Here is a 23,865-nt window from a genome sequence, read left to right as displayed (position 1 = left end):
CATCTCCCCAATGGGGATAATAATAATTACTTAGGCTATCTAATTTCCTTCTTAAAAATGGGGGATGATAGACTGGCTGCTAGAATTTAATGAGTTATTGTTGGTAGAACTCTATGGACAGTGTCAGGCACATTCTAAAAGTTATTATAAGTGTTTATTAAATCAACTGTTCAAAAATTTGGGGACTGTCCAAAATTTTAATATCAAACTAGTTGAGCATTTATAATTATTATCCTTAGAATGAGGTCCTCTTCACAAACCACATATACCACAAAGGAAATTTGATTCCTGTAGTTCAAAGATATTATGCAAAATATAGATAAATACAGAAACAAAAATAATATATAATATAATATAATATAATACACATATGCCTATATCTGTGTATGTATATACATACATTTTATATTTCCATATAAAACTTACACATATAAAACATGACCCAAAGTCAAGTCAAACATTCAACCATTTTTAATACTGACAGCCTTCTTTCATAAACTTTTCAAGAAGATGAAATAATCCATTTTACAAATGTTAATTAATAATATGTTATAATAATGAAAGTTGCATATGAAATTTAGAGTGGTTCATTTATCCTATCTGTACATTGCACCAATCTCCAAATGTAATCTTTTAAGTTTATTTTTGATAAATGCAAGATATTCTAAAGTGGGTTTGACTTAGATCAGGGATTTTGAATGTAGTTATTAATACCTTGCTTTAATTGTACTTCTGTGAAGGTTAAGATAACATCCCGACTCTCAGAAACAATACTGACTCCACAAAAGTAAAATTTGTCAGCAATTAAAAATATATACTTTTGTTGGTTTCATATTTAACTCAGAAAACATAGAAGTTTTCTAAATAGCAACTAAATATTCCATAATGAAAAGTTTAGATATTTTGGCTTTGACCTCCCCTACCAACAAAAGGACAGGGTTTAAATGGAGATAAATCTTTGTTTTGAATAATTATTCCTTTGACTTGATTTGCTCTCTCCTCTTATTACTCTTCCTTAAAAAAATACAGAATTCTTTTATCAAACAGTAATTACTCACTTAATTATAATAATTTATAATATTCAAGTATTGGAAAAAAACATTGAGAAATTTTAAAATAATGCATACAAAGACAGTGAAGTATACAAGCATGCACATAATTTCAATGACACAATCTTAGTTATTGTTCACTCTATTCCAATAAGTTTTAGCAAGTATTCTCTCCGCCAATAGTTCCCTTTACTAGAAGTTACCTTTAGAGTTATTTCATTCATGAATTAGGATTCCTACAACAAAAGACCATCCTGGAAGACATGTCAAGTAAGTCAAAGAAAATTCTCTTTTACTAAAATTTTCAAAAAATACTTCCCTTTTTCTAAAAATGAAGCAAAAAAAAATTTAAGTAGTCATTTTTATCATCTTGCTTATTTACATATAATTGCATTTTAAGAGACATTACTGTTTCTGAGATTAGAAAAATCAAGAGATGAGAAGTTAAGGAGCAAAATATTTGTTGTGTTCTATGAATTCAACTTCTCTTTTTCAATGCAACAGAAACATTTGCATTTATTCATAAATGAATACTAATGACATTCGGATCTGGCACTGCTCCATAGAAATCATACACAGCGCACATATAGTTAAATTACTCTAAAGTATTCAAAGAGCAAGATTAGCATCAACAACAATTCTCTGAAGTTGAGTCATATCTAAATAACATGGTGGGTTAAGAATAATGGTGGAATTTAGGGTGGAAACAAAGTTGGTTAGTTAACATTTTCCATGATTTTTGCATCAGTAGCTCTTTGTTGATCACCTACTTTGGGCAAGATGTGCTTCCCTAAGTAAGCCTCTGCTCTACAGTTCTATCTCACAGTGTAGGAGTAAGCACCCTGTTTCTAGCAATAATCTTTTCTTGTTTAAAATAACATCCCAGTTCAGCTATGCACATTGTGCGTACTCATGTGCTTGATAAATACAATTTTGAGTGAGTAAAAATTCAGTGAGTAAGAAGGTTATTCATTCAAAAACATCTGTGTATGTATTTAAATGTAAGGACAATAATGCAAGCCTGATCAAAACACTGAGCAACACCTCCTCACAAAAATGTGAAAGGGAGCAACTTTAAATATTAACATGCAAGCATGCACTCTGGCTTAATCTAGAAACATGGCCCAGTCCTTGTTGTAATTTTCCATTGAACACTATGCTTGTAATTTCCCATACAATCTGCTTAGGCATCAATTTGAAAATATTATTTTATATGAGTTCTGATGTTTCCATATATTTTAATAATTGAGAAACGAATATTTTCAAATACCACAGTATAACTTGGAAGAGTAGTTTTTCTTTTCACTATTAAAGTGCAACAGAAGCAGTTAAATGTAAGCAATTGTTTCCTTTCCATCATTATGTGTCTTCTAACATCTCCTTGGATCTTATCACAATTCACTGGTGAATAACTTTATATTCTTGAAGTAAAGAAGCCTGCCCTGGTGTTCACTTTGAAAAATGACCATTTGTAAACAAATACAGGAAGAAAGGTAAGTAGAATTGTTTTCATTTTTTTTTTTTTTTAAGAATTTCACTAGGGGGAAACACATAGGTAAACTAAAAATCTGTTGCAATGTAATTGATACCAATAAAAGACATTTTTAAATAGTCATTTTAGATATTTAAATTTGTGATTCCCTTTTATTGTCTTCTCTTTAACTTTTCCATGTAAGCAAAGCTGAATATATTTGAACTGAATTGTAATGTTAAAAACATTTGTTTAAAGCTTTGAAATATGTAGAAATCCCTGGGCAAAATCTTTCAGAAACACCCACTTTTAATTACTTCTATCAAATGGGTTTAGAAAGGAACTCTGTCACGGAAAGGATGCCCACCCACTTTTGCTCCCGCCCAACCCGACCCTGCACGCTATTTATCAGGCTAAGTTTACATAAATCAGAGGGGAGTTACAGTGCAATTAAATGTATCCACGAAGTAATATGATATAAAGCACTTTGCAAATATTAAATCTCCCCTTAAGGGATCAGTGTTTTCCATGAAAAACTGGTCAGAGGGAAGGAGAGAAGAAAGAGAAAGAGAGAAACCCACCCGGTGAGGACTGGGGAGACCACAGATCCCGGGATCCCAGTTGCAGCTCCGTTGGGTGGGTCTCATGAAGCACTCAGGGAGGAAAGCCTGAGAGAGGAACCCACCACGGTGAAGTGACTTGGGAGTTATGGTAGAGGTTTGCTGGTTGTGTTCCTGGAGCCTCTAGGTAAATGTATTCACATCAGGCAGGGCGCTCCTAATCCCCCGCTTCCCTGAAATAAGGTGGTCTCCCAAGTCTCAGCGGCAGGACAGGAGTCACAGCGCTCTAGTCAGTAGCCAAAAATGACCTCGCGGACCTCTTAGCAATAGCAATATGACCACCCCCTCTACTGCATCCATCTCTTGAGTGTATGCGTGCGTGCGAGTTGATAGTGGGTGGGAAGGGTTGCGTGAAGTGGGGCTGTGAGGTAGCGGGGACTGGTCATGCCAGCTCCAAACAGTGAGCAACCCACCCACAGTTTGCTGAGCCTTTGCCTGTCCCCTACCTGCCCTCTGTTCCGGCTTCATAGCCCTTCACTCCCCTAAAGCTGCTCTAAAACTCCAAGAGACAGTGCAGAGCCACCCCCAGAAGTGACGGAGCATGAGCCCCAAACTCTGCCGGAGCGCGGTGAGGAGAGAGAACGCGTGTTCTTCTTCTCCTTTTAGGACAGCGCTAGGTGAAGCGCTCAGGAAAAGAGATTCAGACTGACAGTCTAAATTCACCCGCGCAATCGCCCCCGCTATTTTTCATCTCCTACTAGTTTAACCCTGAGCCCCAGCAAACGTCTCAAAAGTCTTCCCCGGGCAGCGCCCAGGAAAACCGCACCCCACAAAGTGTTTTTGGCTTGCTTTCGGTGATTTTCTTCCCTTGTCATTTCCCCCCAATCTGAGGTCTCAGCCCAGTGTGCTCGAGCCCCTCCCCCGCGCGAGGCGGGCAGTGCGCCCTGCTCACCATCGTCCCCGGCGGCGGCGGCTGCGGCGGCGGCGCGGGCGGGAGCCCAGGGCGCGGTGGCCGGCGGCCGGTCACGCCGGGCCACCGGGCCGTTTCTGCGGTCCCAGCGGGAGGCAATTGGTCCAGGAGTTTCGGATGCTCTGGCTTGGGCTCAGCTGAAAGCGAGTCGGCGTGAATGGGAGCAGGCAAGCAGAGCTGTGTGTGCGCGCGTGTAAGAGGCGGGCGGGCTCCTACACACAGGCGGCGGCGGCGGCGGCGGCCGTAAGGTCCGGGGCGGGGAGCCGGGAGGGGGAGGAGGCGGGCGAGAAGTAGTGGAGTTTAGGGCGCGTTTCCTGCACTTCCCCGAGAGACTGGAGCCAGGTGCGGCAGGGCGCGCTCCCGCGGCGCGGGCACTGCACGGGTTGCCGCCAGAGCCCGAGTCCGCGCAGTGTCGGGGACCGCAGACGTTCTGCGAGAGGAGGTGCGCATCCTCCTCTCCCCGGGAGGGCACCGGCGCAGCCCCGGACCCCTCGAGCGAAGGGTGAGAGCCTCGGGCGTTTTCGGTGACAACCTCGAGCTGTTTGTTCCTTCTGGATGCGCCCAAAAGAGCAACAGTCAGTGTGGTTGGGATCTTCTCTTCTCGCGTCCTCCAACCTCTGGTGCCAAGCTGTGCGGGAGCCCGACTCCCCGCGGCTTGCGCTGTCACGGCCGCCGCCCGGCCCCCAGCGCGCTGGAGCCGGCAGCTGCCTCCCGGAGACGTGCCCAGCTGTGTGCGCGTGTGTGTGTCTAAGCGAATCTCTTCCCCTCCATCACTCAGGCGCGCAGGAGGGACCAGGTCCCCGGCGACCAGCTGCAGAGTGGCTGCCAGTCCACACCCTCCCGGCTCTCTTCCCACCCACCCCGCCCCTACTCCTCCTCGCCCTCCCCCACTTCCCTGTGCTCCTCCTCCAGCTGCCGTTCCAGAGCTCCCAACGGCAGCGGAGAAACCGCATGGAAAGGGAGGAGGAGAAGGGTGGGGAAGGAAGCGCAGGTGTCTTCAGCCCGAGAGATGGGCTCACTCACTGGAGCCGCTTGCTGCAGGGGAAGGGCAGGGCCTCAGGCGAAGTGGGAGGAGGAGGATTTATCCAGAGGCGGAGGTCCCGATTCTGAGCCATCAGGAGTCCCACCCAGGAGCAGGAACCGCTGGCGAGCAGCGCAGTGGGGTAACCAGGTGGGAGCGCAGAGCTCCTGAGCGGACTGAGGTCTCAGCTTGGGGAACCTGCGGAGGTGACCAGTAATGGTAGAACTCCCCGGGACTTAGAGGTCGAAGGGAACCATTTCTGAGATGCTGAGACATGTCTTTCTGGGATAAGGGGGGTGAGGTTGACTCACTCAGACCTTGGGGCACACAGGTGTTCAGGGAGCTCCCCTTATCTGGCTGGAGAACTGAAGGCTGTGAAGGGTCGGGCGTCAGCAGTGGTGCTTTGGGCTGCTGTATGCATTCAGAGTCACAGGGGGCGATCACCATCACCAGTTAGCTGGTTAAAGGAACTCAGGGTTCAGCCTTTTTTCATGTCCCAAGTCCCAAGCCCAGAGGCACACTCATCTTTCCAATTTAGTCTGTCTGTCCTATGCCTTGCCCCTCGGAAAACAACAGACTAGGGTACTGATTCTACATTCTATTTACTGTGGTCCTTGCCTGAATGAAAGGATCCCATACAATTCTGAGGAAACTGTTATGTTGCTGCTTCTCAACTGTACTCTTCTCCCTCAAAATACATCCATATCCAATCAAATAACCCGAGGAACTATCGTTGTTATTAATAAACACTCTCTCTGAAATTTTCTTGAAAACTACCTCTCCGTTTTTACTTTTCTTTTTTCTGTAGAGGCATTAAGTCTCCAACTTACATTTCATACAACAAATGCAGCGCACAGAAAGGTCCTTTAGGCAAATCACAGTGTTACTGCTCAGGAGGGCTTGTCTGTTTTCAAATGACAATCAGAATGCAAAGTTGAGTCAACCTGAGGTCAGTGGAACAGACTGGTCCATTTAATTAGAGGTCTGTTAGAATGATCACCAGCAACAACACTAGAAAGAATTGCTGTGCTTTCTCCAGTATCCATTCCTTTTTATTATAGTAATTTCACTTTGTTAATTTAGTCAATCTGAAAATGAAAGGTCAGATACAATTCATAAGGCACAATATTTCTAGATTCCCATTCAAAATTCAACCTCACCTCCTTCCACAGACCCATTTTCATCACTTCCAAAGGTCATGAGCTCAGATCTCAAACTGCATTTTTGAACTGTCAGGTTTTAACCTGAAGATTGGAAGCCCTTCTAGTTCTAGGAGGAGATAACTTAAAGCTAAGTAAACTTGTTTACCAACTACTCAGACAAAATCCTAAGCTCAGCAGCAACAACAAAATATATATTGTGTAATGTATTGAGCTGAGGAAAGATGGCTGTTTGCCAGATATGTGATCCATTAACCTCTTTAGCTCATTGTTGGCAACAATAGCATACAATCACATTCTTATGTTTGAGAGACAAGGGAATTTTTTTTCCCATCTCAAAATCACAATGCCACATTATAGTCTAAAAGAAACCTCAAACAATAAAAGTAATAAGAAACGAAGAAACACAATTTGCTATTTTTTTCCTGAACTAATGTTTCTATTCTGTTGGGTTTTTTTTTCTTTTCTTTTTTACTCAGGGGCGTGGATTGGATTGCTGATAAGCAATAAAACTCACAAAGGCATGACAATAGATTTTGAAGAAAGCCTCACTCCAACTATCAGTCCTTTCAATTAGTTAACTTTATTTAAAATGTTGGTTTGTATTATCTTTTTATTGGTATTCATTCTTTATTTTGAACCAGGAAGATGGCTGAGAAGGAGTATGGGTGAGGTGAATCTGTTTCTTATTCTGTTTCACATAAGGCTGGTACCTCCATAGCAGCTGAGGAACAGTCAGCAGCCTGTGCTTTGTCAGTGACCCCAACTTCTTCTCAGAGAATCCTTAGCTCTGTAGCTAATAGCATATGAGATTGCCACACTGATTTTCCCTCCCATGTGCTGGTTCATGCCTGTAGCTAGAAGCAGATCAGTCCAGAGTCTGTGAGGTATTTTTCTGGTAATGCGTTCAGTCTCCTAGGTCACACACAGGATTCCAGGACTTTCAACAAACCAAGTCCTATTCACCCCCCAAAAGTTACCAGAAAAGGTAATGGTGAAAAATAGAAAAAACAAACAAACAAAAAAAAACACCTTGAAACAATATGGTCTTATTGGAAGACTAAGTGAGATCCAGCTTCTCAGTCTGGTTTTCAGGGTGCTGCCAGGAGCTGTAAGTTTATGGAGAGGAAGAATTGGAGCAGGGGATGAGAGTTATGCATAATTAAGTAGTTTTGGTCAGACTGTTGTCTGGTGGATCATGATCTCAGTTTGGTTCTGTAAGGTAGCTCAGGAGAAGTCTTTATCACCTGAGAGGGCAGTTGCCACCTGTTGCTCAGGATGTTTATCCATCAGACCAGTGATCCTGCAAGTGGGCAATGACTAGAGATTTCTAGGTACCACTTCCAGGGGCTAAAATAGGATAATGAAAATCTAGCCTCAGTCAGTCTTCAAGGGAGACAAAATAGGTTAAGTAAATTTAGGGCTAATAAACTTTGCATTACTAGTTTTTAGATGAACACTTTTTTATTTTTCCAAAAATAAATGAAAGAACCCCCTACCGCCATGGAGTGAGGTCAGTAATCGCTAGGGTTGTCAGGTACAGAGCTGGTGGACCAGGAACTCTTTCATCAAAAGTAAACAAGCCCCTGTACCCACATTTATATGCTCTGGCACTGTAATTGAGAATCCCTTGTTTAAAAGAAATGTGGTTTTTGTATTGTATTATGCTTTGTTTAATCATGGGAGACATTAAAGTTTAAGTCCATGCGTATTTGCCAACTTTTCATCACTGACCAAGATACCTGACAAGAATAGCTTAGAGGAGGAAAAGTTTATTTTGGCTTACAGTTTCAGAGGTTCAGTCTTTGGTGGGAAGGCTTTATTACTGTGGACCCAAGTTGAGGGAGAACATTATATCAGAAGGGCATGTCAGAGGACCACTGCTCCCCTTATGGCAGCCAGGAAGCAGAGACAGAAAGGAGAAGGGGCTGCAAGGAAGATGAACCCTTCCAGGGTAGGCCCCAGTGATCCATCTCCTCTAGCTCCAGCCCACCTGCCTGCCAACCGGTCAGTCTTCTTAAACTAGAATGGACTGATTAGGTTACAAATGTCATAATCTAAAAATCTTACCTCCAAATATTACTGTATTGACATAGGAACTTTGAGGAGACACTTCATATCCAAATCACAGTATCATGACTAATTATAAGGGAAACATTTCTCATGGTAGGGATGGGTCCCTAGGTAGGACGATAGAAACTGTGAGGGCAGTGAAAGAGGATTTCACCTTTCTCTAGTTCTTGACCAGTGCAGTGTAGTGAAAGGAACAAATGTGAACCACATAATAATTTTAAATATTTTTGTAACATTAAAATACTAATAACAAATAGGTGAAATTAATTTTAATAATATATTGTATTTAATATGATATATCAAGAATACTATTTCAAAATGTGATCAGTATTAAAATTATTAAGATACTTTACATGTTTTTGAAAATATGATGGACAGAATGTCTTCCTAAAGATGTCCATGTCTGAAACCCTGGAACCTGTAAATGTATTGCATTACATTATAAAAGGGATTTGGCAGATGTAATTAAAATTACAGGTCTTGCAATTTAATCACATGGATTCATTTTTAATAGTCAAATAGTAATTGTTATATTATTCAATTTACCTAGTTAAAATGAAAATTTACATATCCTAAATTAGCGAGAAGTTGCTGTTTTTTATCCAGAGGAGAACAATTAGAGTGACACACATTGGATATACTTTGTATTCAATATATTATAAAAAATTCATACATTTCAAGAATTGTTTTGATTTTTGATATTTAGACATCAGCATGTGAAGAACACATGATGACTTTGAAACATATAATTCAAACTACTTATAATTTCCTATATTCCTAACATGAAATTCCAGTCCCTTTGAAGTAAGCCTGCAACATACCTAAGGAACAATGTCCTGTATCACGCATGCAAATTACTTCTCATTCATGTGAACATCTCTTTACTTGAACTTCTAAGACTCCCAGCTCTGGAAGTCATTGTTCAGGGGCTTATCATGGTCCACAGAAAAGGAGGTAAAATGTTACCTGGACTTATTAACAAAAGGTAATGATTCATATATATGTTATACAGTTATATAATACATAAACTATATACATATATTATCATTTTTCTCATTGAACCCACAAACCAAGCACTATAATGTGCCATCTGCAAATAATATTTGAGGCAGTAGAATTAATCTGGAGGGATCACAATGAATTCCATGTAACACAAATAACAATAAAGACCACTTCTCTACAATAACTTTTTAAGTTTCCAGTTAAATACAGAATCATAGTTTCATAGTTTTAACAGTGAAAGCTTATACACTGAGGTCAATACATATATCTAGCCTTTTAAGCTAAGCTTGACCATGTAAAAAAGTTTGTTACAAAGTATAAATTAACAAATGCTAAAGAAACTTTTTAAAAGTACTTTTTATAGATATTAAGTTTCATCCTGCACACGGAATTCAACATAAAGAGAGAAGTCAGAACTTTTATACTTTCATTCATCTTTATTTAACTTTTAAGATAATACTCCAGTAGACTATTAAAATAATAGTGTTACTGGAGTCTTAGGCCAGAGTCTAGACTCTGGGGATTCAATGAACATGTTCTACTACTTACCCCAAAAAGCATACAGAAAAGGTAATGGTGAAAAACATGAAAGGAACTTTTATCAGTGTAGTTATACCTGGAAGACAAGGGGACTCATGTCCTTGGTTCTGTCTTCAAGAGGTTGACAATTACTTTGAGGTATTATAGAAAGGGAATGAGGTAAGGGTTGGGGGTTTGCATAGCTAGAGGCTTTGTAGAGCTGCCCATCAGTTGATCTTGATCAGGTGTGTCTGGTCCAGCCATTACCTTAGGATTGGTAAGGTTAGGCCTTATCTGCAGTAAGAAAAAAAAAAAGTGCTGTTGCCTGGGGAACAGTTTCAACTCATCATGAGATATTTATGGGTCATACTTGTTCTCCCTATAATCTGAGGTGACTCAGAGCAAAGAAGTCAGATGCAAAATGGAAGCAGAAATGCAGGCAAAAGATAAAGAGTCTAAGTCCTGTTACAATAGGTAAGTAGTTAGCATATTAAGAATATAGGTCTTCATTGACCACTGCATGGACAGGACCAACAGTATTATTCACTGAACACCTCCTCTGGGATGATGTTTATCATCCTTATAAGTTTCCCCATTGTATGGTACCATCTATCTTTCCTGATTTGTTTCAAAGTCTACAAATTCTACCTGAACAATTTCATCATTTTCTCCTACTTCCTTCTCTCAGGTATAAGTTTTTCCAGCAATGAGACCAGCAAGACAGAGATAGCCATTCTCAGGAGAGTTTACACTAAATCAGGAGGGGACCCTTTTTCTATGTCTACAATAAACTGACACACTTTCATTTTTGTATATACCTGACAATCTGACCTGGAGGATGAGAGATGATGATTGGCTTTGGCAATCTTTCCATCACTCAACCATTTATATGTCCACATATATGAAGAGATCTTCTCCTCATTAAGAACAGTGTGGTCTTTCTAACCTTAAACAATGATATCTTCTGGTTTCAGTCACCATTCTTGATCTCCTTTACCATGGAATATTATCTTCTCGTCATCTTTCACATCTTTGTCTATGTGAATTTGTAGATTCTTCTTTGACATATCTTATATGGCAGCCTTCTTTGTATTTGTTTTTTGGTGGTATTGGGGATTTAACAGAGGGTCTTATTCCAACTGTAGGTTTAACATCTGTTTTTAGGACTAATCTGTTCCCCATACGTGCAGAATGAATTTGCTGAGTCATTCCAGCTCCCATCTGAGAATTTCTGGTTTGCATTCCAGCACCTCAGTGATTGGGTCCTCACTTCTGCCTTTTTCAAACCTCAGCCTTCATGTTTGTCACAAATCAGATACTTTTGTGGAGCTAGTTTTCTTGTTGCAACATCATTGTAAATCTTTGGAGGTTACAATGAGCTAGTTCAGATAATTTTTGCCTTTCCTTTCTGTCTATAGCCTTCCTCCTTCAAAAAATAAACCCAGAGATGACCATGGGGGAGCAATACCACCACTTGCTCCACCAACTTTAACTCTTCTCCTCCCTTGTCACCTAATTTCATTTTCTTTGCATCAGAGAGCACTTCATAAGCGTGAGAAATCTGGTTAAACTTCTCTCCTATAATTCTTATCAGGGTGGTACTTCAAGTCCAGTTTTCTATAAGCCTTTTTAAACTTCTGATGGCCTTGAGTTTGATCCCAAAACATTCTATTAAAGTGGTTTCTTTCACTGTTTTTGATAGCTGGTGAGTGATGGCTAGTTTCAGTGAGCAGGAAGGCTTAGGAAGCCACATATCACTGAGTATTCTGGAGAGTTCCTTCATATAAGTTCTCAGCAGCAGAGAAGATGCTCAGACTAGAAGTAGAAGAGATGCAACAGATGCAGGACTCTGTCACATGAAAAGCATGTGAAGAATGCAACATGCCCTTATTGGTTTGAAGATGGAAGTGACAACGTGACAAGGAATACAGGTTGCCTTATGATCCCAAAGTCCTCTGGATGATGGTCAGGCAGGAAAGGAGATTACTACCCTATAACCCAGAGAAACTGAATTTGACGAATGACCTGAAGGATAATGGAGATAGATTCATCTTTTGAGTCCTCACGAAAGAATGAAGTGAAAGACACCTTGATTTTGGCTTTCTGAGACTCTAAGCAGAGCACTCAACTCAGGTACATGTTACTGGGAATTAATCTGGTTTACAGAATTATGAGATAATAAATGAGAGCTTTAAAGCCACTAAATTTGTGGTAATTTTTATAGCAGCAATGGAAAACTCGTAGACATACCAGATCTTGAAATTTGGCATGCATTTTACACGAATAACACATTTCAGTTTGGACTAACTCCTTTCAAGTACTCAATAGACACATGTGGGTAGTTTTATTAAGAAAAGAGCATCATGTTTTACTGTCGCTGGCTCTTTGCGGTACAAAATCCATGGATATTTGTCACCGCCTGCAGCAACAACTTGCACGGGTCTTATGGGTGGTGGACTGGAAACTGAGCTACTTCTATCTTTCTCTTTAGTGCGCTGCTTTCTTGTTTGTTTATAGGGGATAGAGGAAATGAGGCTTACTTGCTTTGAGAGGAGAGAGAGAGAGAGACTTTGCTTAGAGCTTAGAGGAAGAGAGACTTGCTACGCCTCACTTAAGGTCTGCTGCTTCCTTACTGGTGCGTCCTGCATCCTGCGAACTAAGGGTACGTCTACCTAAGGTGCTTTAGTGATGCATCTCAGTTCTCCGTTCTGCGATCTGCCTTCCTCCGCTGCCCCTACTCGCTGTTCCTGCACGTTTCCTACTAGCTACTGCTCTGTGTGTCTTCTAGCTGCTGCCGTGTGTGTGTTTTTTCTTCTACTAGCTGCCACACGTGTGGCGCTGTCTCGGTCCGCCTACGCTTATATCACCTCCAGGAGGTGGAGAGCAGGGCCACGCCTCTTACAGAAAGATTAGGCCAGACGCTGGGAGCAGGCACAATTAGGAGTACTCGAGAACACATGCGCATACAGTGTGTGTGTGGACGATAAATCACCTGAGTGTTGTTATGTCAATTAACCTCCTGGCTGCCGATGTGGTCAGGCGCCATTCTGGCGTCGTCAACATGGCACAGCCCCCAACATTTTACAATTCAAATCAGTCCATTTTTAGCCTTCAAGAGCAGAAACCAGCCATTGTTATCTGGGACCATATTAGGAAGGCTTTGGCCAGATAGCTATAAAATTGGACTGGGCTTAAAGAAAAACAAATGTAACCTAGAACAGAAGGGAGCAGAGAGAGGGCTTTCCAGGCTATGAGAAAGAGTAGGGTTAGCAATGTAAAGACAAAAAAGTGAATCTTGGGTTGATTCGACTGACAACAATTTCCTTTTTAAAATTAAACTTTAACTGGGGCAGAGCAACACAAAAATCCTGCATACTGATGAGATAACATAATGTTTTGATATACTTATATATTGCATTATATTTAAATCAGGTTAGTCATTTCTGCTTCCTCAAACATTTATCGTTACTTTATAATTTACTCAAAATTCTTTCTTCCAGCTCTGTGAAATGTACAGGTTCCTTTTGGCTTTAGTGCAAAGCATCTATAAGAACAGCTACAGTTCATGTAGGAGATGGAAAGGTTAGTAATCTCTAGCGTCTGACTGTTCAGTACAGTGTCTCCAGCTCCTAGCCATATGAAGCTATGAGACACTACAAATGAGGTTAGACTGACTGAGATGCTCTGTAAGTGTAAAACAATGGAATGTCAAAGATATCATGAAAAATATTCAGGATGATATTTAATTAGTAATTTTATATTGTGTTAAAATTATAATATTTAGGATTGGCTAAATGAAAATATATTTATTGATAAATTAAAATATATTCATAAAATACAATAGTTGAATATATTAAATTATTTTCACCTTCAAAAATATTTTTAATTAAGGCTATTAGGATTTAAATTGCATATGTAGCTTATATTATGTTTCTTTTTTAAAATTCTAATTAGTTATACATGACAGTAGATTGCATTTTGACACATCATACATAGAGTATAAATTCTCATTCTTCTAATTGTACATGATGTAGAATTACATTGGTTGTGTAATCATAAATGCACATAGAGTAACAATGTCTGATTGATTCTACTATTTTTCCTACCCCCATACCCACTCCCCCTTCACTCCCCTAATTCAAAGTACCTCTATTCTTCCCTAGTATCACCCCCTGACACACTTATTGTGAATCAGCATCTGTATATCAGAGAAAATTTTGGGCCTTTGGTTCTTTGGGATTGGCTTATTTTGCTTAGCATGATATTCTCCAGCTCCGTCCATTTACTGGCAAATGTGATAATTTCATTCTTCTTTAAGATTCAGTAATATTCGTGTGTATATACCACATTTTCTTTATCCATTCATCTGTTGAAGAGCATCTAGGTTGCTTGCATAGTTTAGCTATTGTGAATTGAGCTGCTATAAACATTGATGTGGCTGCATCACTGTAGTGTGCTGATTTTAAGTCCTTTGGGCATAATCCAAGGAGTGGGATAAGTGGGTCAAATGGTGGTTCCATTCCAAGTTTTCTGAGGAATCTCCATACTGCTTTCCATAGTAGTAGCACTTATTTGCAGTCCCACCAGCAATGTATGAGTGTACCTTTTTCCCCACATCCTCGCCAACATTAATTGTTTTTTTGATAATTGCCATTCTGACTGGAGTGAGATGATATCTCAGGGTAGTTTTAATCTGCATTTCTCTAATTCCTAGTGATGTTGAATATTATTTCATGTATTTGTTGATTGATTGTATTTCTTCTTCCATGAAATGTCTGTTTAGTTTCTTAGCCCATTTATTGATTAGATTTTTTTTTTTTTTTTTTTTTTTTGGTGTTCAGTGTTTTTGAGTTCTTTATATAACCTGGAGATTAATGATCTATCTGAGGTTCAGGTGGTAAAAATTTTCTCCCATTCTGCAGACTCTATCTTCACATTCTTGATGGTTTCTTTTGCTGTGAAGATGCTTTTCAGTTTGATTCCATTCCATTTATTGATTCTTTGAGGAGTCTTGTTAAGGAAGACGTGACGCTGATTTGGTCCTAAGCCAACATGATGCAGATTTGGTCCTACTTTTTCTTCTAGTAGACTCAGGATATCTGATCTAATGCCTAGGTCCTTGATCCACTTAGAGTTGAGTGTTATGCAGTTTGAGAGACAGGGGTTTAATTTCATTTTGCTACGTATGGATTTCTAGTTTTCCCAGTATCATTTGTTGAAGAGCCTATCTTTTCTCCAATGTATGTTCTTGGTGCCATTGTCCAGTATGAGATAACTTTGTTCATATAGGTTTTTCTCTGTGCCTTTTATTCTGTACCATTGGACTATGTATCTGTTTTGGTGCCAATACCATGCTGTTTTTGTTACTATTGCTCTATAATATAATTTAAAGTCTGGTACTGTGATGTGTCCTGCTTCACTCTTCTTGCTAAGGATTTATTTGTCTATTCCAGGTCTCTTAGTTTTCCAAATGAATTTCGTGATTTTTTTTTCTATTTCTATGAAGAATGTCATTGAGATTTTTTTTAAAAAAATTATTTGTTCTAATTTGTTGTACATGACCGTAGAATGCATTTATACATTATGATAAATCATACATAAATGAAGTATAATTTTTTAATTTTCTGATTGTACATATTATAGGATCACATCAGTCATGCAATCATATATGTACATGAGGTAATAATGTCTGTTTCACTTACTATCCTTCTTATGCCCATACCCCTTCCTCTCCCTTCACTACCCTCTACCTAATATGAAGTAACTCTAAAAACATTCACTGAAGAAAAGATAGCCTATTCAACAAGTGGTGCTGGGAAAAATAGAAAGCCACATGTGACAAAATGAAATTAAAACTTTATCTCTCATCCTGAACAAAACTAAACCCACAGTGGATCAAAGACTTAGGCACTAGAACAGAGACCCTGCAACTACTAGAAGAAAAAGTAGGCCCATATCTTCACCATGTCAGCCTAGGATCTAGCTTCCTTAACAAGAACCCTAAAGTGCAAGAAGTTAAATTTTGGGGATTTTAATAGGAATTGCATTACATCTGTATAATGCTTTTGTAGTATGACCATTAGGACAATGTTAATTTTGTCTATCCAAGAGCATGGAGGATCTTTCTATCTTTTAAGGTCTTCTTTATTTTCTTTCTTTAGTGTACAGTAGTTTCCTTTGTAGAAGTCTTTCACCTCTTTTGTTAGACTGATTCCCAAATATTTTATTTTTTTGGGGGGTGCTGTTGTGAATGGGATAGTTTTCCTAATTTCTCTTTCAGGGGATTCATCACTAATATATAGGAATGCACTTGATTTATTGGTGTTAATTTTATATTCTGCTACTTTCCTGAATTCATTTATTAGTTTTAAAAGTTTTTGGATCTTCTAAATACAGACATAGGGATAGTTTGAGTTCTTCTTTTCCTATTCTTATGCCTTTAATTTCTTTCTTTTGTCAAATTGCTCTGGCTAGAGTTTCAGGGATGATGTTGAATAAAAGTGGTGAAAGAGGGCATCCTTGTCTTGTTCCAGCTCTTAAAGGGAAGGGTTTCAATTTTTCTCCATTTAGAATGATGTTGGCCTTGGGTTTAGCATTTATAGCTTTTACAACGTTGAAGTGTATTCCTACTATCTCTAGTTTTTCTAGTGTTTGGAACATGAAGGGGTGTGGTATTTTGTCAAATGCTTTTTCTGTATCTATTAAGATGATCATATGATTCTTATTTTTAAGTCTATTGATGTGATGAATTACTTTTATTGACTTCCATATATTGAACTAACCTTGCATCCCTGAGATGAACCCCACTCGATTATGGTGTGCTATCTTTTAAATATGTTTTGTATGCAATTTGCCAAAATTTTATTGAGAATTTTTTCATCTATTTTCATCAGGGATATTGGTCTGAAATTTTCTTGATGTGCCTTTGTCTGGTTTTGGTTTCAGGGTGATATTAGCTTCATAGAATGAGTTTGAAAGGGTTCCCTTCTTTTCTATTTCATGGAATAATTTGAGGAGGATTGGTATTAATTCTTCTCTGAAGGTCTTATAGAACTTGATTGAGAATCCATCTGGTCCTGGGCTTCTCTTAGTTGGAAGACTTTTGATGGCATCTTCAATTTCTTCGCTTGAAATTAATCTGTTAAAATTTCCATATCCTCCTGATTTAATTTGTATAGGTTATATGTCTCTAGAAATTTGTCAATGTCTTCAATATTTTCTATTTTATTGGAGCAATATTTTTAAAGAATTGGTGATTATTTTCTATATTTTAGTATTGTTCATCCTGATGTTTTCATTGTGAATTTTAGTAATTTGAGTTTTTTCTCTCTCTTCCTTGGAATGGCTAAGGGTTTATTGATTTTTTAAAAAATTTTTTCAAAGAATCAACTTTTTGTTTTGTCAATTTTTTGATTATTTCTTTCATTTCAATTTCATTGATTTCAGCTCTGATTTTAATTATTTCCTGTCTTATACTGATTTTGGTGTTGATGTGTTCTTGTTTTTCTAGGGCTTTGAGATGTAATGTTATGTCATTTATTTGTTGACTTTCTATTCTTTTCATGAATGAACTCAATGCAATGAACTTTCCTGTTAGCACTGCCTTCATAGTGTCAAAGAGTATGTTGCAATTCTCATTTACTTCTAAGTGATTTTTTTATTTCATTCCTGATTTCTTCTGCTTCCTTTGGTCATTCAATAGCATATTATTACTCTCCAGGTGTTAGAGTAGCTTCTATTTTTTTTATCATTGATTTCTAATTTCTTTCCATTATGATCTGATAGAATGCAGAATATTATCTCTATTTTTTTGTATTTGCTAAGAGTTGCTTTGTGGCATATGTCCTATTTTAAAGAAGGATCCTTGTGCTTCTGAGAATAAGGTGTATTCACTCATTGATGGATGAAATACTCTATATATGTATGTTAAGTCTAAATTATTGATTGTATTATTTAGTTCTATAGTCTCTTAGTTCATTTTTTTTTTTGTATGGAGGATCTATCTAGTGGTGATAGAAGTGCGTTAAAGTTACCCAGTATTATTGCATTGTAGTCTACTTGATTTTGAAATTGAGAAGGATTTTTTTGATGTACATAGATGCTTCATTGTTTGAGGAAATAGATATTTATGATTGTTTTGTCTTGTTGATATATAATTCCTTTAAGCAGTATCAAATGTCCTTCTTTGTCCCTCCTGATTAACTTTGGCTTGAAATCCACTTTATCTGATATAAGGATAGAAACCCCTGTTTGTTTATGTGATCCATGTGAGTGCTATATTTTTTCCCTTCTTTTCACCATCAGTCTGTGGATGTCTCTGCCTATGTAGTGAGTCTCTTGGAGACAGCATATTGTTGGATCTTGTTTTTTAATCCAATCTGCCAGTGTATGTCTTTTGATTGATAAGTTTAGGCCATTTATGTTCAAGGTTATTATTGAGATATGATTTGTAGTCCCAGTAATTTTAGTTTATTTCTGGTTTCTAATTTGACTTAGTGTCTCCTTTGATCAACTAATCCTTTAGTGTAGTTCCTCCCATTGCTGGTTTTCACTTTTTTCTTTTTTTTCATTTCGTCTTCATAGAATATTTGTTGAGAAGTTCTTGTAGTGCAGACTTTCTAGTTGTAAATTCTTTTAATTTTTGTTTACCATAGAAAAACATCATCTTCAAATATGAAGCTTAATTTTGCTTGTTAGAGAATTCTTGGGTGAGGCATCCATTTTCTTTCTGAGGTTGCATATATTATTCCAGGACCTCCTAGTTTTGAGGGTCTGCTAAGAAATTAGCTGAGATCCGAATTGGTTTCCCCTTAAATATAATCTGAATTTTTCTCTCACAGCCTTTAAAATTCTATCCTTATTCTTTATGTTAGACATTTTCATTATAACGTGCCTTGGTGTGAGTCTGTTGTATTTTGTGCATTTGGGGTCCTGTAAGCCTCCAGTATTTGTTTTTCTATCACAATCTGTAGGTTTGGGAAATTTTCTGATATTATTTCTTTCAAAACATTGTGCATTCCTTTGATTTGTATCTCTGTGCCTTCATCCATCCTGATAAATCTTAAATTTGGTCTTTTCAGGTTATCCCATAATTCTTGGAAGTTCTGTTCATTGGTTCTTAACATCTCTCTATGGTAAACTTTATTTTCAGATTATATAGTTTGTATTCCTTGCCTGTGTGTCTGACTTCCAAGTGGTCCAGTCTATTGGTGATACTTTCCATTGAATTTTTAATTTGGTTTATTGATTCCTTCATTTTGAAGATTTCTGCTTGATTTCTTTTCAGAATCTCTATCTCTTTCCTGAAATGAGCTTTCACCTCCTGAACTTTATCTCTGATTTCACACCTTACATTGTCCTTTATGTCCTGGATCAGTTTAACTATGTGCATTCTAAACTCTTTCTCTGTCATTTTTCTACTTTGTCAACAATGGATTCTATTATTGGAGCATATTGGCTTGTTTGGGGTGATTTGTTCCCTTGTTTTCTCATGTTGCTGGTGTGTCTAACCATCTAGCAGTGTGGATCTGAGGCAGTACAATTTTTATCCTGTAGACATATAGTGTCCCTGAAGGTTTGCAGTACCTTGCCTTTAAGGGGGAGACAAATAATAACAGCACCCAATGCAAAAAATATATAGCCTTAAACAAAATAATTCCTACTAAGATGTCTACAGTTTTGTAGCAGTGAATATAAATGATGTGTTCAATCATTGTTCTACAATATGAACAATGAATTTGCCAAAAAATATACAATTTCAAATGGTGGACAAAGAAAACATAAGTGGTGTAGGATGTGATGTTTTGAGGAAAGGGGAGCGAAGATAGAAATAAAAATTATAGGAAGAGTGAAAGAGGGATTAATGGAGGTTAGCTGTTAGCGGGAAAAAAGAATCCTGGGAAATAGATAAGTAAAATGAAAAATAGATATAATGTAAAAATTAAACAATTTTAGAAAAATTAAAAAGAGAAAAAGTAAAAATAAAAGAATATGCCACAAAACTGTAATATACTGTTATGGTTTAGATGTGAGGCATCCCCAAAAAACTCACATGTGAGACAATGCAAGAAGATTTGGAGAAGAAATGATTGTTATAGCCTTAACATTATCAGTGAATTAATCTCTGATAGGATTAACTGAGTGATAACTGGAGGCAGATGGGGTATGTCTGGAGGAATTGGTTCATTGGGAGCATGACTATTGTGTATATATTTTGTATCTGGAGAATGGAGACTCTTTGCTTTCTGATCATCATGTGAGCTGCTTCCCTCTGCCACACTCTTCTGCCATGATGTCCTGCCTCACCTCAAGCCCCGAGGAATGGAGCCTGCTGTGTATGGATTGAGAACTCTGAAACTGTAAGCCCTCAAATAAACCTTTCCTCCTGGTTGGGTCCTTTAGTCATAGCAGTGAAAAAACTGACTAAAACGTGTACTATTCAGACATACCAGTCCTCACAAACCTGATGCATGATACTTGGTTTCAAAAATGGTAAGAATGTGAGAAAGAAAAAAAAAAAAAAGAAAAAACAAGGGAAAAATTCTCAGTGAAATATTGAACAGTTGTTTCTGTTGGAGTTCAAAAGTTTTTCAGCTTCCCTTCTCAACTGTACATGGTGTTGTTGTCTGGAATTTGATGCTAGCTCCACCCTCAGTATGGTTGCAGTTGCTAGGGAAAAAGGATTAGTCCTGAAAGCAGAACTCCTGCAGATGGGGTGTAGGCTTAGGTACACTCTGTTCTCTTCACTGAGTGCCAGTTGGTCTGGAAATTTTAAGTCAGCACACTTCCAGGGCTCAACCAGTCCACATTGGAAGACTGCACCCTAGGAATATCCTTTGGGTTACACTTATGTGGTGTAGGAGCCTGTTCTTAGACCACTACTTCACCTACAGCCCCATGATTCCTGGTCTCTGATTCAGTCTCCTAACTCAGTCTTTCTCCTTCTTCCACCCTTTTGAATTCCTGTTCAGGATCATCTCTCTCAACCAGTCCTGTGAGCAGAAAGATTGGGAAGGGAGGGAGAAGCCAGGTGGGCTTCTGGACCAGTATTCCCCTGTGTAAACCTCCTCCATGCTTGATTTTCTCCTGGTCACTTAGGCACACTCCCTGTCTCACAGTGTGAGTTTTCCCAGCTTGTTTTGAAACCAGACTCACGTCTGCCAGTAATTGGGTCCCCTAGCTGTTGGACCCTGCACCACAGCAGCAAAATGGTTCCTTCAGCTGTGCTGTGTACAGGCCACTGGGAGAGAGATAGTGGTTTCTTTCCAGTACATGGATACTGTGCAGCACACCTTACTTTTTTGGGGGACAGTGACTCTGATATCTTAATTTTCCATACCCCAAAATGCTTCAGTCTTCCTGAGATTGGGGGTTCCTTTAATTCCTTTATTGATGGACTGCATTCATGGAGAGACTCTTCTGGTTTGTGCCTCCAGCCACTGCTGTGGGGCTTGGGATCTTTTCCTCTTATTATATTGCATAAGATCTCCTGTGTCCCCAAACTGTTTTGAGTGTCCAGTATTAAATTCCAGTAAATTCCCCCAAATCTTTATCATTCACCATCTTGCCGAAAGGTTCATACCTTGGAGCCACCAGGGAAGAGACACCTCTATTCTTCTATCTTGCTCTCCATTTCTTGTATTATATTTCTATTGGACATCACTGTTCTAGCTAAACCATGTGCTTCTCCTATTTTAAAGTATGTAAGAATCATCCAGAATCTTATTACAATGAGCATTCAGAAGCTCCAAGATAAGCTGCTTCAGCTGGTCCTGAGTTCACATTTGGAATACCAGAATGCTGATTCATAATCTTTCCTGTAACAAAGAACCATTTAGGAACTTTCAAGATCACAATGACCTGTTTACTGCACCCCAAATAAATTAAATAAGAATGTCTGAAGTTATGACCTGAATATCAGTATTTGTTATGGCTCTCTAGACAAGTTTAACAATAGCATATATGAGAATCTCTACTTTAGAAATTCTTGAGGTGAACTAATTTAGTTTATTTTATAGAAAAAGGAGAAGTTACATATCAGGAGCAATTAATTTGTCACTAGTGAATATTAATTTATTCACTAAGTGAGCTGTTACTCTATGTAAGTCACAGTGATTTATGTCACCTTGCCTTTTAGAAGCTTAGAAACTAATTGCAGAGATAAGATAGCTACTTAAATAACTGCAAAGCTATATGGGATATGTTCAGCATGGGTGGAAGAGTAGATGCATGAAAAGGACCTGATGCAATGGTTTTCAAACTGTAGGTTTATGAGAACCATCTGGAGTGGCCTTGTGTCTACAAGGCCACTGTTGTTATAGAATATTGCTAATATTTCCCCTGCCACACTCTGAATAACCATTCCCACATCTCTGTTCCAATCATGCAAGATTCAGAGTTCCCAGTTGAAGGCTGATTGATTGAGCCCAGTCACATGTTCAAGTCTAGCCTGCCCAGGAACCATTGGCAGTAACTCACCAACACTGCACACAAAGAGAGATGTTCCAAAAGTAGGAATGAAGTTGTAATGCCACTCAGTCTACAGCAAAACCCCTTTCTCTTACCAAAATCAAAACCTAAAACCACAAAGTAAACACCACCATCAACATGTCTACCACAAGAGACAATAATACAAAGATAGGCATGCATGAGAGGAAACTTAATTTTGAATTTGGACAAAAAGGGAAAATTCTGTTTGAGGTTGGTAAGTTTGAGATTATAATGTTTAACTTAAGTGACAAAGCCCACGTAGTACTTTGGGCAATGAGTCAAAGACTAGAAAAGGTTGCTTAAGTGTCATCTCTTTGAGGTAAAAATAGGGAACATGTGAGCATCAGGAGGCAGAACATAAAGGAAGAAGGAGCCATGGACAGAGACACTCATAATATCCTCAGACTTCTGGGACTGAAGTTGTAGTTCAAAGGGTTGCTGCTTTAGATATTAACAGGTATTAATATCAAAACCAATTCAGATTAAAAGAGTTAAGTATGATTTTCTGTTGTTGTACTTCTAAGAATTTCTCAGAGATTCTCTTAAATACTTTTTTACATTATAAAACTTTAATAATGCTGCATTCCCAAATATCATTTGACTATTGAACTCTCTTAAAAACCAAGTAATTATGGATGCAATGACTCACACTTGTAATCCCAGCTCCTCAGAAGGTTGAGGCTAGAGGATCTCAAGTTCGAAGCCAGCCTGAGCAACTCAGTAAGACCCTGTTTCAAAATTTAAAAAGGATAAAGACTGGGGATAGAACTCAGTAGCAAAGCAACCCTGGGTTCAATTCTAGTATCACACACACACACACACACACACACACACACACACACACACACACACACAATATGAAAGTTAATATGTATGCTCAATACTGATCAATATAGAGATCACAAATAACCAATAAGAACAGAGTTTCAGAACAATGGTGGGGTGGGGTGGAGGAGACACTCACCTGATAAGAATTTCTCAAGTGTTTCCTCAAGGATCTTCAGCAAAGTAAATTTTCTACCCTATCCTATGTTTTCTGCTGTTTCTTTGGTTATATAACAAGAATGACCATACAATTTATCATCTAAACTAGGACATTTGGAAAAGAATAAACTGGGAGATATTAATAATTATGCCAGGACAATATATACAAAACTGAGTTTCAAGGAAACTAAGACAAATGGTCATCCTAAAAATAACTTCTGGTTTTAGCTGTACACACTTTTTATAGTTTGGATCTACAATATCGTCCAAAGATTCATGTGTCAAAGGCTTGGTCCCCAAATGCAGCAGTATTCAGAGGTAGGTCATTAGGGAAGTAATTGGATCAAGAGGCTCTGATATCATTAATGGATTAATGTATGAATGAACTCATAATTGAATGGGATATTGGGAAAGTGATCAAAACTGTTGGAGGTGGGACTAGTTGGAGGAAGTAAGTTACCGCGGCTATGCCTGGAAGGTTATATATCTTGTACCTAGCCTCCCCTTCCTGTCCTCCTCTCTCTCTAATTTTCAATTTCCCTGAGGTGAGCAGCTCTGGTCTGCCAT

The 23,865-nt window shown here is 38.6% G+C and overlaps 2 protein-coding genes across 3 annotated transcripts in view; one reads left to right on the top strand and one right to left on the bottom strand.

Moving 5' to 3' along the window:
- HS3ST5 (heparan sulfate-glucosamine 3-sulfotransferase 5) overlaps positions 1 to 4,872 on the bottom strand; it is a 276,493-nt gene extending 271,621 nt beyond the window's left edge. For both annotated transcript variants that reach the window (XM_079148058.1, XM_079148059.1), the window contains exon 1: positions 4,033 to 4,872. The gene's annotated coding sequence lies outside the window, so the exon portion shown is untranslated. The remainder of the gene's footprint in view (positions 1 to 4,032) is intronic.
- LOC306665717 (uncharacterized protein) overlaps positions 3,682 to 23,865 on the top strand; it is a gene marked incomplete at its 5' end in the record, with an annotated part of 64,988 nt that continues 44,804 nt past the window's right edge. Inside the window, 2 exons of the mRNA XM_079147359.1 lie at positions 3,682 to 3,708; positions 3,972 to 4,243. Coding sequence (XP_079003485.1) covers positions 3,682 to 3,708; positions 3,972 to 4,243 — 299 coding nt within the window. The remainder of the gene's footprint in view (positions 3,709 to 3,971; positions 4,244 to 23,865) is intronic.

The sequence above is a fragment of the Sciurus vulgaris genome (genome assembly GCF_902686455.1).
Source record: "Sciurus vulgaris genome assembly, chromosome: 7".
In the NCBI taxonomy this organism is placed as follows: Eukaryota; Metazoa; Chordata; class Mammalia; order Rodentia; family Sciuridae; genus Sciurus; species Sciurus vulgaris.
The sequence above is the reverse complement of the archived record's forward strand: the minus strand, read 5'-3'. Positions and strand labels throughout refer to the sequence as shown.